This window comes from Neolamprologus brichardi, chromosome 16, assembly GCF_056152115.1.
Source record: "Neolamprologus brichardi isolate AB-2024 chromosome 16, ASM5615211v1, whole genome shotgun sequence".
NCBI lineage: Eukaryota > Metazoa > Chordata > Actinopteri > Cichliformes > Cichlidae > Neolamprologus > Neolamprologus brichardi.
In genome coordinates this window covers 24,261,555-24,276,304 of record NC_142119.1, presented here as the reverse complement: position 1 = coordinate 24,276,304, position 14,750 = coordinate 24,261,555, and the positions used below count along the sequence as shown (strand labels likewise).

At 39.3% G+C, this 14,750-nt stretch overlaps 1 protein-coding gene across 1 annotated transcript; it reads right to left on the bottom strand.

The window, feature by feature from the left end:
- Positions 1-10,411: 10,411 nt before the first annotated feature.
- evx2 (even-skipped homeobox 2) lies at positions 10,412-14,750 on the bottom strand. Its single transcript, XM_006788454.3, has 3 exons — positions 13,905-14,750; positions 13,301-13,542; positions 10,412-12,756 (listed from the first exon to the last, which is right to left on the bottom strand). Exons 1-3 carry the CDS (start codon positions 14,560-14,562, stop codon positions 12,142-12,144), a joined length of 1,515 nt encoding a protein of 504 aa, XP_006788517.3. The 5' UTR covers positions 14,563-14,750; the 3' UTR covers positions 10,412-12,141.

Below are 14,750 nucleotides of genomic sequence, written 5' to 3'. Positions count from 1 at the left end.
CTGGTGGCCGAAATGGTTGAAAGTCAATTACACATCTCCCAGACCACTGCCTGACCAAAGAGACTTTCAGCATTGCGTTTTGGGTCTTCGGTCTCTTTCCCTGCTGGAGATGCATTAGTTATCCAAACTGTGGTATTCACTCATTCTGGACAAAACTAACAGATATGTGCTTAGACTAACATGATGGAGCCTAAGATAACTACAATGGTGTCTTAAAATCAGCATCTCATGCAGTACTTTCAGAGATCTTTTGGGGGAGATAATAATGGTGCTGCATGTAGATGAGCTACAAAATGATGGAAATTAAATTTAAATGGCTCACGTTTTCCATTAACCATGCTCTAATTAAACTTTGATGGGATGCACTGGTTTCCAACACAATGTGACCTGAAAGTTCTGTATACACTTGTATGCCCACTTTCCAATAAATGGATTAGGCACAGAGGCTTGTCATTTGTGGGGCTTCTAGGATCCTCTGTCTAGACTGAGGAACAAGTACACTGTATGCATGTTAAATTTATGTATTTATTTTAAATATATTGATTTTTTAAATATTCATTTAGCTTTCCAGGCTTTAATGAGATTATATAGAATGTCTATAAAAAAATGACATGCCACCATGTTTTCACCAGCTGGTTTGTGAGCTACCATTTTTGAAGCTTTGACCTGAGCAGTTACATATATATGCAATCTAAATTTAAAACTGAGGGACATTAAACACTCATACGGTAGTGATTTGTCCGACATAAAGTAGAACTTCTTCAGTAAAACCTGTCATTGGTTACAGAGCCCTCATCAGAAGTGTTAGTATTGGTCTGCACCAGTAAAGAACACACAAAATAATAACTAAATAAAATAAAGCGATGCTGTGCACAGGTGGCACTTGTTTTCTGCAGCCTCTGATGTTAACTGGCAGCCTAGACTGCTACTAATTGAACCCCAAGCCATACCACTGTGTATTGTTACATGCTGAACTAAATCAATCAAATGGCCTAACCAAACTTGCCATGCTAATCTATATTTCAGTTCCTAGACCAGAATTTCACCAGTACAAGCTGGGAAGCTACCAACAAGAAAACATGTACAGAAAATCTCAATCTCAAACATAAAAAATTCCTTTGTGTGGCTGTATTCATTTTACAAATAGTATCAAAGTCACCCATTTGTAAATATATGCTTTTTATCTAACGGATGAAACTTACATCAGTTAGATAAAACCCCTTCCTGCAGAGGGGTGGACTTCATTCTGCTCTTTGTTTGCCTTTCTTTATTATATGGAGAAAGGCAAACAAAGGGTTGTTTTGTCATATACTTCTGTGCAGTCAGAGTTCCATTTGCAACTTTAAACTAAAAGTAATTACAGTTCTTATAGGCATATTGTATAGTCTTATCTGGTAGTAACTCTGCTGAGGTACTTTCTATAGACCCTCTAGCCAAGACTGTGGCAAAATATGACTTAAGACTTCTTTATAGACTAGACTATATATTCTAGACTTCTATAATGATGATGACAGCAGTCAAGAAACCTCACGTAGACAGGTCTTACCCTGCAGCCAGTTCTGGGGCAGGGGCTTGTTTGAGAGTGTCCGATGCTTTGTTGACTGGGCAGAAGTTGAAGGTGGAGGCCTTGGTGGTTCTACTCCCCTGCTGCTTAAACTGGTTTTGGTGACATTGAACATCACTTCTCTGTTGGAGAAGGATCAAATAGACAGCGGGGTCACCTCAATGCATATCATGAGTTTCCTGTAGAGGGGTGGACTTCATTCTGCTCTGGAGTACGCCATGGTTAAAGGTTCTGAGCAGGATGAGTATGCTTACATCCCACAAACACAGAGCAAACCCCTGTATGCTGAGGTTTTCCACAGTACAGGGTGGGCCATTTATATGGATACACCGTAATAAAATGGGAATGGTTGGTGATATTAAAGTCCTGTTTGTGGCACATTAGTATATGTGAGGGGGCAAACTCCTCAAGATGGGTAGTGACCATGGTGGCCATTTAGAAGTTGGCCATCTTGGATACAACTTTTGTTTTTTCAATAGGAAGAGGGTCATGTGACACATCAAACTTATTGGTAATGTCACAAGAAAAACAATGGTGTGCTTGGTTTCAACGTAACTTTATTCTTTCATGAGTTATTTTACAAGTTTCTGACCACTTATAAAATGTGTTCAATGTGCTGCCCATTGCATTGGATTGTCAATGCAACCCTCTTCTTCCACTCTTCACACACTGATAGCAACACCGCAGGAGAAATGCCAGCACAGGCATCCAGTATCCGTAGTTTCAGGTGCTGCACATCTCGTATCTTTACACCGTAGACAATTGCCTTCAGATGATCCCAAAGATAAAAGTCTAAGGGGGTCAGATCGGGAGACCTTGGGGGCCATTCAACTGGCCCACGATGACCAATCCACTTTCCAGGAAACTGTTCATCTAGGAATGCTCTGACCTGGCATCCATAATGTGGTGGTGCACCATCTTGCTGGAAAAACTCAGGGAACATGCCAGCTTCAGTGCATGAAGAGGAAAACACATCATCATGTAGCAATTTCAAATATCCAGTGGCCTTGAGGTTACCATTGATGAAGAATGGACCCACTATCGTTGTACCCCATATACCACACCAAACCATCACTTTTGTTGTTCCAACAGTCTTGGAGGGATCCATCCAATGTGGGTTAGTGTCAGACCAATAGCAGTGGTTTTGTTTGTTAAAGTCACCATTCACATAAAAGTTTGCTTCATCGCTGAACAAAATCTTCTGCGTGAACTGAGGGTCCTGTTCCAATTTTTGTTTTGCCCATTCTGCAAATTCGGTGCGCCGATCTGGGTCATCCTCGTTGAGATGCTGCAGTAGCTGGAGTTTGTAAGGGTGCCATTTGTGAGTAGCTAATATCCGCCGAAGGGATGTTCGACTAATGCCACTCTCCAGTGACATGCGGCGAGTGCTACGCTGTGGGCTCTTGCTGAATGAAGCTAGGACAGCCACTGATGTTTTTTCATTAGTGAAAGTTTTCTTGCGTCCACATTTTGGCAAATCCAACACTGAACCAGTTTCACGAAACTTAGCAAGCAGTTTGCTAACTGTAGCATGGGAGATGGGTGGTCTCGTAGGGTGTCTTGCACTGAAATCTGCTGCAATGACCTGGTTACTGCGTTCACCAGATATCAACACAATTTCGATCCGCTCCTCACGTGTTAACCTCTTCAACATGTCAATGGCTGTGAACAAAGAGAAACTTGTAAATAACTCATGATAGAATAAAGTTAGATTGAAACCAAGCACACCATTGTTTTTCTTGTGACATTACCAATAAGTTTGATGTGTCACATGGCCCTCTTCCTATTGAAAAAACAAAAGTTGCATCCAGGATGGCCGACTTCTAAATGGCCACCATGGTCACCACCCATCTTGAGAAGTTTGCCCCCTCGCATATACTAATGTGCCACAAACAGGACTTTAATATCACCAACCATTCCCATTTTATTACGGTGTAGCCATATAAATGGCCCACCCTGTAGATGGAAAAGTTTTTTCCTTGTTCCTTCAAGTCAGAAAACAGTTCATCACTGTTGTTAGTGCTTGTTTCTATGAACAACAGTTCAGTTGGACACTCAGATGGAGTCCACTGGGGAGCTGGACAGTGCACCAGAAGGGACGCCATTGTTCTACTGGGGGACAACAATTTTGTGACAATAACAGTGTAACCTAGAGGGGTATGACTGGTAGGAATGGGCTGCTTGATAAGAAACTGAAAGTGTTCATATGTGCACTTGGCTGCAGGTTAATAACAGATTTTGCCATTTTTATCATCAGAACTGTGATCACATGTCTTGAAAACTTGAGATGAAGAGAGGAGCTGAGCTGTCAACTGATGAGAAGTATCAGGTGGTGGGGAAACTGGAAATTCCTTGTGTGCCAAAACATGTAGTGAGGGTATGCTGGGATCATCTTGAAGAGGCCCTGGTCAGGAGATCTTTAGCTCATATATCCAGTAGTGCTTTGACAGCATACTGAGAGGGAAGCTGTCAACACTGAGTCCAAGTGGACAATGTTCCATACCTCCTTTGCTCTAGTGGTGGAAAATAGAGATAACCCACGTAAACATGTGGAGAACATGCAAACTTAGGTGGCATCAAACTCAGGAACCTTCTTGCTGGGAGGCAACAGTGCTGACCACTACATCACCGTGATGCTCTGCACTGGCACTGAATTGTGAAACATTTAATGCTGTGAGGAGGCATAAATAGTATATTGATATCAATCTGGTTTGGTTTCAAAGTAAAAATCTCCTAACTCCAACATGAACAATGGATTTGAAAACTGAGCCCCATTCGATTTATTTTACATTTAGTCAGGAATATCCTTTCCAATCTAGTTTGTCATACATTTGTGGTGCATTCCATTTACCTTGGAAGATGGCTGCCAGAACTGGGAATAATGTCACCCTAGAGTTGACCATGTTCCAGTAGTAGTAGTAAGAAAAGCAAGCAAAATTGGATTTATTTTGGTCTTTAACCAGGTACCATTCCTCTATGACTATCAATACAATGCAATGTCTGTTTTTTCTGCAGTAACTTCATAGATAGAGCCTGGTCAGTGCCCTGTGCATGGCTTGGTTTGGGAAATCAGCTATGCAGGTCAAAGAAACCTTTTTGTACCATGCTAGCAGTAAAAATGTTAATTTCTGACTGGTAGGTATGTTAACATGCAATTCTTAAACGCTGTTATTCTTTTGGACTCTTTTGGCCTTAAATGCCATTTTGGCTAATTGCAGATTTTGACATTCAGATTTCAATCTTAGCTACTGCACTTATAATATACTAGCTAAAGTAACTGTAATTTAAATTCATGACATAATCATAGCTGTAACACACACTTTTAAATGATGTAGCATTAAGTGTATTTATTGCCACGTTAAGGTAAGATAATTTGTTCTGGGCAGTGTTTCACGATTATCTAAGGTATTGCATCACATAGGCAAATAGTTTGTTATATTCAGAAGTCACAGTAGTAACCAAAGCCACAGTTACAGCTAAAACTACAACTGTTGATTGAGCAGCAAGTTGTGTTTTTGTGCCAGTTGCTCAGCAAGCTATAAGTTAATAATAAGTGCTGACAGAGTGACAAGAAGTGTCCCTTTTGAGACTTTTTCCATTTGCAAGCCACAAATAGTGTATTCTTTGCAACCATTGGCACCTATAGCTGAATTACTGGCAGACATCCATTAACTGAATGGTCAAGACAGATATCATATGCTATAGCTGCAAATTTCCCAAACTGTGCATCAAAAGAAAAGTTGACATCTTGTCTATAGCTTTTATATCAGTTTATCTTTCATTAAGCTAATGTTGTGTAAGACTTACCTTCCCTTAAGATACTTAATTCCAATATTTAATTCCCAATAAGACATTGTATCTCTGTCTTTATATTCGCTTATTGTCTCTCTATATCAGTCAGTATTTTATTTATCAGAAGAACAGCTAAAATAACATGTGAGGAACTAACAGCAAAGGCTCAGTATCCTGATATGCCAGCAACTGTTTTATTATCTTCACTTCATCGGTCTCTTGTCTGCTCCACTCTGTGTGTGCATTTTTATCAGATTGTATTTTTTATTATTTAAATCAAGCCCGATGTTGTCCACAAATAAGAATGATCTGCTGTCTTTTGTTCACAGTGAACAATACAGCTTATTATTTTTCCAGTGGTATTGGATTGGTACTTACTACTGGCTTATAGCCAAAGACAAGGTGACTGTATCGATATCTGGACTAAAATGTTGGATCCATGCTTCCCTGATAGTGGGATTTAGTGCATCACAGTGTATTTTGTATTTTGAGGGTACCAGTAACATGTTCCTTTGTAATAGGTCACAAAAGAGCAGGTGTCGGGATCAAATAGGAGATGAAGTTAATCAGATCTGTGACTACCATAGACATACTGTATATACTGGATCTGGCTAAGTGTGAGCAAAATCCATTCTGTGTTTTTATATGAATATCTGAACAGGACCTGGCATATAATGATGTGAAGGAAACAATTAAGAAATCATCAGAAATATTATTATTTGCGTAACTAATTTCATTACAATCTGTGAAAGATGCAACACGTACATGTCACACAGAGCCTCAGATTTTTATGGTACTCTATATAATAATAGGATTACCAAGGACATAAGATATTTAGCTTGATACACTGGTTTAATGTTACTCAGAAAAATTAGAGGGAATTAAAGCTGACCACTGCTGTTTGTTGTTAAAGATAATTGTAGGGGTATTTCCTGGATTATCTAAATGTGATGGCACAATCCACACTAAAACCAGTTGTATGGGGCCAATAGTTAATAATACAATTAATCAGAAATAAATACAGTGTTGAAAATTATCTTAGATAACATTGGCCAGAATTTTTGAGCATTTAGTCAGTGGCTTGTGCTGTATATAGAGGGAATTATGTGCGAAGTTTTACTGCACAAGTCCAAAGATAATTATGTATTTGAAAAACAAAACAAAAAACTCCTTCATGCTGACTGAAGATCCATGTAGATTCAGTCCTTATTCAAAAGTAGCAATTCTACAGTGTAATAATAATCTTCTAGGTTTCCACATGACAAAATCATAAATACAATAGTATAAGCGTTTAAAATGTTGAAAATATAGGCATTTACAGTAAAGACACTCATTATGCAGAACAGCTATATAGAAATCATTTATATGATATTATTCAGTCATCTACTAATACATTACATAAACATTAATGCCCGTATGTTCCACTTTTATGTTGAAACTGCAGCAATTTTGTATTACTTTATGCCTTTTTGTGTTTAATCTTTAGTAACATTGCATCAGTTATATACAGCAAAAAAAATATAAGTAACATTTTTTACAGCAAGGTATAGTGGAGTATCAGAATATTTATACACTTAAAAATGGAAAAACGTTCACTGATTCAGTGGCTTTGGGATGGAGGGAGCACTCTATATTCCTGGAAGTGTGGGCTGGGTGGGGGTGAAAGGGCACCCCCAGCCCCTTTTGAGACACGCCCCTGGAGAAAGCTATCAATTTACAGACGTTTAATGACTACATGTATATGACACTAGAACCACTGTGGGTAAAGTATCTCCCCAAATACACGTTCTCTGGTGCTGAATCTTCATTGTTGTGTTAAACAACAGCTAACCCCTGAAAACTGTTTGAGGTTTTTATCTTCCATTTACTTTTTCTGTGGCACTCTTTAAAATTGTAGCCAATTCATTTAAATTTGTGCTTTGTATTCCTGCCTCTAAGTAAGTACAAACTGACGGGTCACTCTGTAATTAACTAAAAAAAATAAAATAATACAGTGTATTTTATACATTCACGCAGAATGTTTGTAGAATACGCGCGTCCTCTTTCACCTTTTATTTTGGCTTTAACGTGCTTGGGTTTCAGGGGAAAAGTTATCAGCGCAGAGAGCAATTTTCCCATGCAAAAAAGCCCCAAAACTAAATGTACACTTTTTTTTTTTGGATTATCTTACTGTATAGATGTTCCAATGATGGAACTATACCGCCAGTCAAAAATGTCATGTACTCAGGACGTTTTTTTTGTGTGTGTGTTTTTTTTTTTTTAAATATTTGTTGCATACTGTTCTATCCCCGGGGACTTTCAATATATCTTGTTGCTTCATGTTTGGTCACTCCAAAAAGTAAGTTTTGGAGAAGCATACTTATTTGAGTATTGCAGCAGAAACAAGTCTACAACACGCTGTCTATACTGAAAACACTGTTGAAAATAACTGGTCCACTCAAAGGAATATTTATAATCTGACTCCTGTCAAATAGACCTGAAACTAGTCTAGATTAGCTAGGGTACCAATATTGGTACCAAAGCAGCAATTTCAGTGAGTGGAAATTCCGTTTTGTGCTACTTAAAACACTGGAACACTTTCCCACAGAATATTACAAAAACAGGGGGGCAGTTTAAATCTCAGTGAGGCTAAGATGGAACAAATTTGAAAATCGTGGAAATGATGTTAACTCTGTATTTACTCTTAGAACCATATTTTGAATGGTATTTAATAACATTTTTAATACAGCATTTTATGAACTGCTTTGGGACTCCTGACAACAATATAACCATTTTAGGTCGCAAACAATTTTAATCCATTGTAATTTTATGTTAACCTGTCTATTTCTTGGTCTTTACGTTGACCTTGCCCCACCTTGCCCCAGCTCATTTACCCAGATAAACAAATAAATAAATAAGTGATGAATTTGTGACTAATTTGATGAGATGTCATACTTTTTCAGTACCGGGAAAAAGGGGTTAAAATAAAACACTGAATTTCTTTTCCTAATAAATCCTGTTTTCCAGACATGTTTTTTTAAAAAAAGCCACACTACAGGCTTAACAGACGTTTCAGAAAAAAGACTGGCATTTTGGAGTACCACCTTAACTAGAACCAGAATGAAGAACCACTGAATGATTCACTCTAAAACCTATAACAGCAATTTCCAAAAATAATTGAGAACATGTTTCAATACATATGCATGAAAAGGGGACTTTCCATACGACCGACTCACATGCTCATGTAATTGATTGAGGGGATGACCCGCTATATTAAATGTTATTTGAGAACCATCAAAACGCGCAAAATTGCAAATTACCCAGCTTGTATCTGAATTAATACCCCATTCATCATCATTATGAGTTGATAAGTTAATTTAACCATTTCATTCTGTCTTAATGAGCTATAGTTGAATTAATGCCATGTAATATATGAAAGTAACATTTGAACAGAGGCAATGATTTGAGACAAACAGAGCAGAGACTACTTTAGAAGCATAATGGTGGCATAAATCTCATCAGGCTCCCGTTTGTGGTGTGCGTTTAATCCAACAGTTTGGAGAAATATTTTAACTAAATATGAAAACGTCTACCTCAAAGATGCTTTTTGGTTGTTGCTGTCTTGATAGGTTTCGCCACCATTTTAAATAATAGCTGGGAAGTCACTTTTACTGTATCATATATGTTTTATATACGCTCAGCTGGAGTGCACGCTACAATGGACTCCGGTTTATGCTTTTAAACCTACAATAGTAACAAAATAGCTGTTTTAGTTCCCAGTTGGCTCACTGAAGACCCAGCTGAGCTGCCAGTCCGTTATGTGGCGTTGAACGACTATTTGACCACAGGGCCGTGTGTTGTCTTCTAGTTCCACCTTAAATGCGTTTTGGCCCCGCTTGCTCCCTGTAGTTTAGGTTTTTTGTCCTCCCGCAGCAGCTGTCACCCTGCATTACTCGCAGTCAGCTAAATGAAACATTATTCTAAACATATGCATCGTAATCAGTCCGGTCACACTTACAAGAACACGCGTTAATAAGGCAATCAATCACTCTGGAACAAGCAAGTTGTTCTGTAACAGCTCATAAACAGTGTGTAATGAAGAATTGGAGGTTAGCATGACACGGCGCTGATCAGATAATCAATGTCAAAGATGCGATGAATGTCAGTAAATGTAGTTTTCATGTCGTTTCTATAAAATCCTCAATTTACAACAAGCAGTTCAATTACCCTGAAAATACAGTCAATTAAATAGGGGTGATTGGACAGTAGCTGCAGGATCATCGATCTTTGCATTTCTATTTCGCTGGTGGACATTTTAATTTGGTTTTTCTATTAGCACTGAAATAAAGAAAATATAAAATATATTAAACAACCCAAAAGATTTATTTTCTTGTCAAAAACCATTCAGTGAAGGTGACAGACAGTCCTCTGCATTATGATGAATTCTCTTTTTCTGTCTTGCACATTGGATACAAAACTAATCGTGTTATTGTGGACAGTGTTTTTCTGGCCTCTGTCTTTTCCTTTTTACACCTCCATCTATCTCAGTGCCTTTGTTGCATGGGTTGCAGCCCTCTCTTTAGTAAAGAGCAAGTAAACCTGGTGATATATCACGCCCATATTTGCTCCCCTAATCCTATTTCTTTAATGGGGACGTTCAAAAAAGCAACTTATCTTGAAGTCCCCTGGGGGCATTCTGGTGTAGGCTATATTTAACCAAGTGCAATTAACGACAGTATCAGCTTGTATCATTTAGAGGTAATGTAAAAATAATGGTAAATTATAGGGCCGGAATGACCCGTGATGGCAGGCCTCATATTCCCTGTAGCTTTTCACGTATTTTTAATTAATGTTAGACTGGGTATAGAGATGGTGCAGCGGCACTTAAATAAGCCTGTGCCTTCAATGTCGCTATAAGCATACGCAGAAAAAATGTTTACATTATTTTAAGCGGTTAAATTCAAAATTAATCATAATAATTTGTAGCATCCAGGGTTACATTTATTTATTTTTAAATATGTCATTCATGTGAAGAAACGGAAATGTGTAAAGACTTTTTTTATTTACTTTCCAAGAACAAACACGATCAATAAATAACATGATTTACATTTCATATTGCACATTTTTTTTCAAGTTAAAATATTTAAATTCATACAGTCATTGATATTTTAAATACAGAGATATAGAGTTATAACAGAGACCATGGGGACAAAGGCCAGTAGATTTTTCCATTTAATTTCAGTGCCCGTTTATCAGCCCTTCCAAGCCTCTTTTGAGTGGATCATAAGAATTTTTCTCCATCTCTATAGTAAATGTATAAATTTGCACGAAAAAACAAACAAACAAACAAACCCCCAAAACAGGTCATGAGTTTGGACCATTGGTGAATTTACAAGCCAGTTTGTTGGCTATGGGATCCAGTGTTTTAACATTTAAAAAGAAACATTCAACAAGTCACAAAATAAATTAAAAAAAAGTTTTAAAAATAGCCTACCATCCACATTTCGTGGTACATTTTCCCGGATCAATATTTCAGTTTTAAGCTATCAGTAGGACTATTTGGAAAATATTTAACGATTTACAGTTCACATGTTTTATAATTAACATATTGGTGATGTCCCAACAGGAACAACTAAAATGCACATAGCCATTTTACAGGCGCAGACAGATTGTAAAGCCAGGCTATTTTATCTGAACTCTCGCCTTGCTCCGTCCCGTCATTGTGGGTGAAGAGGTCCTATAGGGATTAGATAGCCCACGTATGAAAATACTGGATTGATATAATGAGGTGCAGCAATGCAAATAAAAGAGACTGATATATCGAGGTATCTGCCATTATCAGAAAAAATCAAAGGGTCCTGGAAAGCTTCTTTGTGTGTAATATTTTATAACCGTCCATGTGTCAGATACAGCATCCTCATATGTGCGTTCTGTGTGCCAGGACTGTCGCTTTGTTCCAGGTCTTTTGTATGTCTAATGACTTCCCTCCGCGGGTTGTTAGCACTTGACAGCGGGTCTCAAAACGAGGAACTTTCTTACAGTCATGTATTCAAAGGAGCTCCATCTAGGTACATGATTGGCAATTTTTGTCATGATCCTCTCATTATTAACATAAAACTTGACGCGAAAGACGCGGTGCAAAATTATATGCACCTTCTAGCTGATTAGAGGTGTCCCCATAGAGCCGAGGCTGGGTGTTGGAGAAGCTATTGCTGCCAAAATCTCAGTCTATTAGACCTATAGTGAAGAAAGATATGCTGCTGGGCAGAAAAGTAGACCGTCTGCTATATCTAAATTTAGATAAGCATGATTAGTTCACATTTTTATCCGAAAACTAAAGGAGCCGAGATAGCCAAGGCTGGGTTTGTCACACAGAGTATTGGACATTTAAGTTGAAGTTTACGTTTTCATTTGGGGAAAAATATAAATATGATACATTTATTGAGGCAGTGGGACATTATTAAATAAAAAAGCTAAAATGTTTTTTTTCTCCCCTCAAATGTGTAAATTAATCCAGTAGCTCTCGTAAAAATAGTTCAACACACGACCATGAGCCGTTAAAAAAGTTACTAGCTGCAAAATTTTCAGAGTTTTGGGTATCGGTGTTTGTTTTAATAAAAACAGTCTCTTTCAGTTGAATCACTTTTAGACTTTTAATCTTCGAGTTTCGGTGTGTTTATGATACCGCCTAATGCATCGCCCAGGTGGGACTCCCCATTTAAAGTAGTAGGCCTAATACCCCCACCCCACCCCTAAAAGTAGGACTGGAGCAAAATAGGAAACGGTCGCGTTGGCTGCGTGATCAGTTATCTGTTAAGTGAAGTTTCTTCTCGCTGGTCTGGTGACGGAACTGAAGTCTTGCTTAGAACCGCAGCAGAATACGGCAAAAATCCACTCTCGGATCTTTGCCCGGAAGCTGTGCAGGTAAAGTCAGCGCTGGCGCTCCTGGAGCCCAATGCGCTTGCCGCCTGGCTGCTGTGGCAGCTCAGGCACGAACAGGGCCCGGTGGCTGACGGAGCGCTTACCGCAGCTGCCGCGGCCGCGGCCGCAGCCGCCGCGGATGCAGCGGCCGAGCTATTCAGGCCTGCAGGCGACTGGTAGAGTCCCGGGTGCCTGAAGCTGCATAGAAGCTCTGGCCGTGAGTATGGGTGGGAGAGCGCTCGGAAGGTATCGAGGGGGCGGATGGAAGTGGCAAAAGGTGACGAGGCGGCACCGGTGGCGGCGGCGGCCGCTGCTGCTGCCGTGACACCGACGTGCGGGTAGTAATGTAGAGGCATGTGCGAGTGGAAAGGGTAAGGTAGACTTCCTGTAGCTGCCGCGTGCGTCATCATGTAAGTGTAGAAGCTAGGGTCTGCTGGATGGGGCCAGGACATCGCCAAACGCTGCCTTTTATCCTTCATCCGCCTGTTCTGGAACCACACCTGCACACAGAGTCAAAACAAGCCCCATATTGAAGCTGCCATGTTGTTTTCATGCTCAGACCTCTGAAGAGCTGAGCTGGACAGACACGTTACCTGCGCTGATTTCAAATGTTTCATGCAAATGTTCTCGTGCTGCTTTGAAGTAATGATCGGCTTATTGCAGTATTATCAATCCGTTAAAGTAAAGGGGGGTATATTGTTTTGCACTTATTCTTGTTTTAATGGATCAATGTACAAATTACTTGGATCCATAACGTAAAATTTGTCACTATCCACATCTTTAGCTGTTTAGTAAAATCGCATTTTGTGTGAGTGCAAGATAAAATACATTAAAAAGAATGTATGCACCATTTTATGCGCACGAATAAAGATAACACGGCCTCTGTTTTTAACTGCAGAGTATTTTCACTGTTGCTATTAATGTGTTTGCTTTTAAATAGTCACATCATTGCTTTCCATGCACAAAAACACGTGCACGTCACACACAACGCGCGCGCACACACACACAGAGGAATATTTATTCAAGCTTAATTTCGCAACGTACCTTAATTGTAGTTTCAGGCAAATTTAGCGTCGCCGCTAACTCACATCTTCTCGGTCTCGAAACATAATTTTCCCTGTAAAACTCTTTTTCCAGTCTTGCGATTTGTTCTCTGGTGAAAGCAGTCCGATACCTTCTGACTTGATCGGCATTTGAATTGTTTGATCCCACCGTTGAATTACCGTTCATGTTCTGGAGGGAGTTTGAGCTTGTGTTGGAAGATCCAGAGCTACTGTCTGAAAAACCTGAAAATTAAAAAACAATAAAAATAAAAATTTCGCAGTAATAATAATAAGCTTAATACTAATACTAATAATAGTAATTCAGCTTTACTTGTGAGTGGGCCTACCGGATTTCACAGTGTAGTAGAAAAACAAGACGTTTGTGTAACAAAATTGTACATATAATAATAATAATAATAATAATAATAATAATAATAATAATAATAATAATAATAATAATAATAATAATAATAATTTAGGGTTTTGGTTTGGAATTTTTTGTCCTTCGATAAAATATATAGTCGACAATAACAACAATAATGGTAATGTTCATGTCCAGATAAAAATAATTGCCGAGAGAAAAAATGATGAAAATAAAATCTTACCTTTATTGTTTTCCTTGTGCTGGCTCGGGGAGCGATGCGCAGGGCATCCCACTTCCACATCACTGTTAATATCTGATTCTTGCGAAACTTCGGAGTAAAGGCTCATTTTCTTCCTGCTTTCTGACGAGGAAATCTCCGCCGAGGAAGAATTTTCACTGCCGTGGTGCGTACCGAAAAGACTGTCAATTTCAAATTTGCTTTTCGTCGGGATGTCCCCAAGATTTCCATGGAGGGAAGCGGAAGTTATTCTCGGGCTTAGTCGTCCGCCGTGCTGGGAGTTTTCCAGGGCCTCCAGCACTGAATTTCCAGGCGTGTCTGCGAGCCTCTTCCCGGCGACAGGACTGTGGAGACCTCTCTCCATCAATATCATCTCTTTTCTTATCCTCTCCATCATTAAGCCGTGGAAGACGACGACGACGACGAAGAAGAAAAAAAAGCACACACACACACACAGACACACACAACACTTGTCCAGGGGGCTGGAGCACCAATGAGTTGTGTCGGAGCTAAATCCGCATGCAACTCCTGCAACTGTGTCTAAATAACTGTCTCTAAACCTTTTTATAAGCAAGACGCAAAAATGAAAGAATCTAAACGCAATCGACGAGCGACTGCTCAAAATGAGCCGTGCATCCTCCCCACAGCAGCAAAATGTCATTCATCAAAAGTGGCTGCTGTTCGTTGTTAAAATGCTGGGCTGACGTTGCTCCAATGATCATTTATTGTAACAGGTTTATAAGCAAATAAATAGGAGAGGGCTGTCACTTGATGATGGAGGCGGCCTTCGGTCAGACGAATAATATCCAAGTGGAGAGGAAGAGAGAAGTGAGGAGCGAGGTGCTTGTC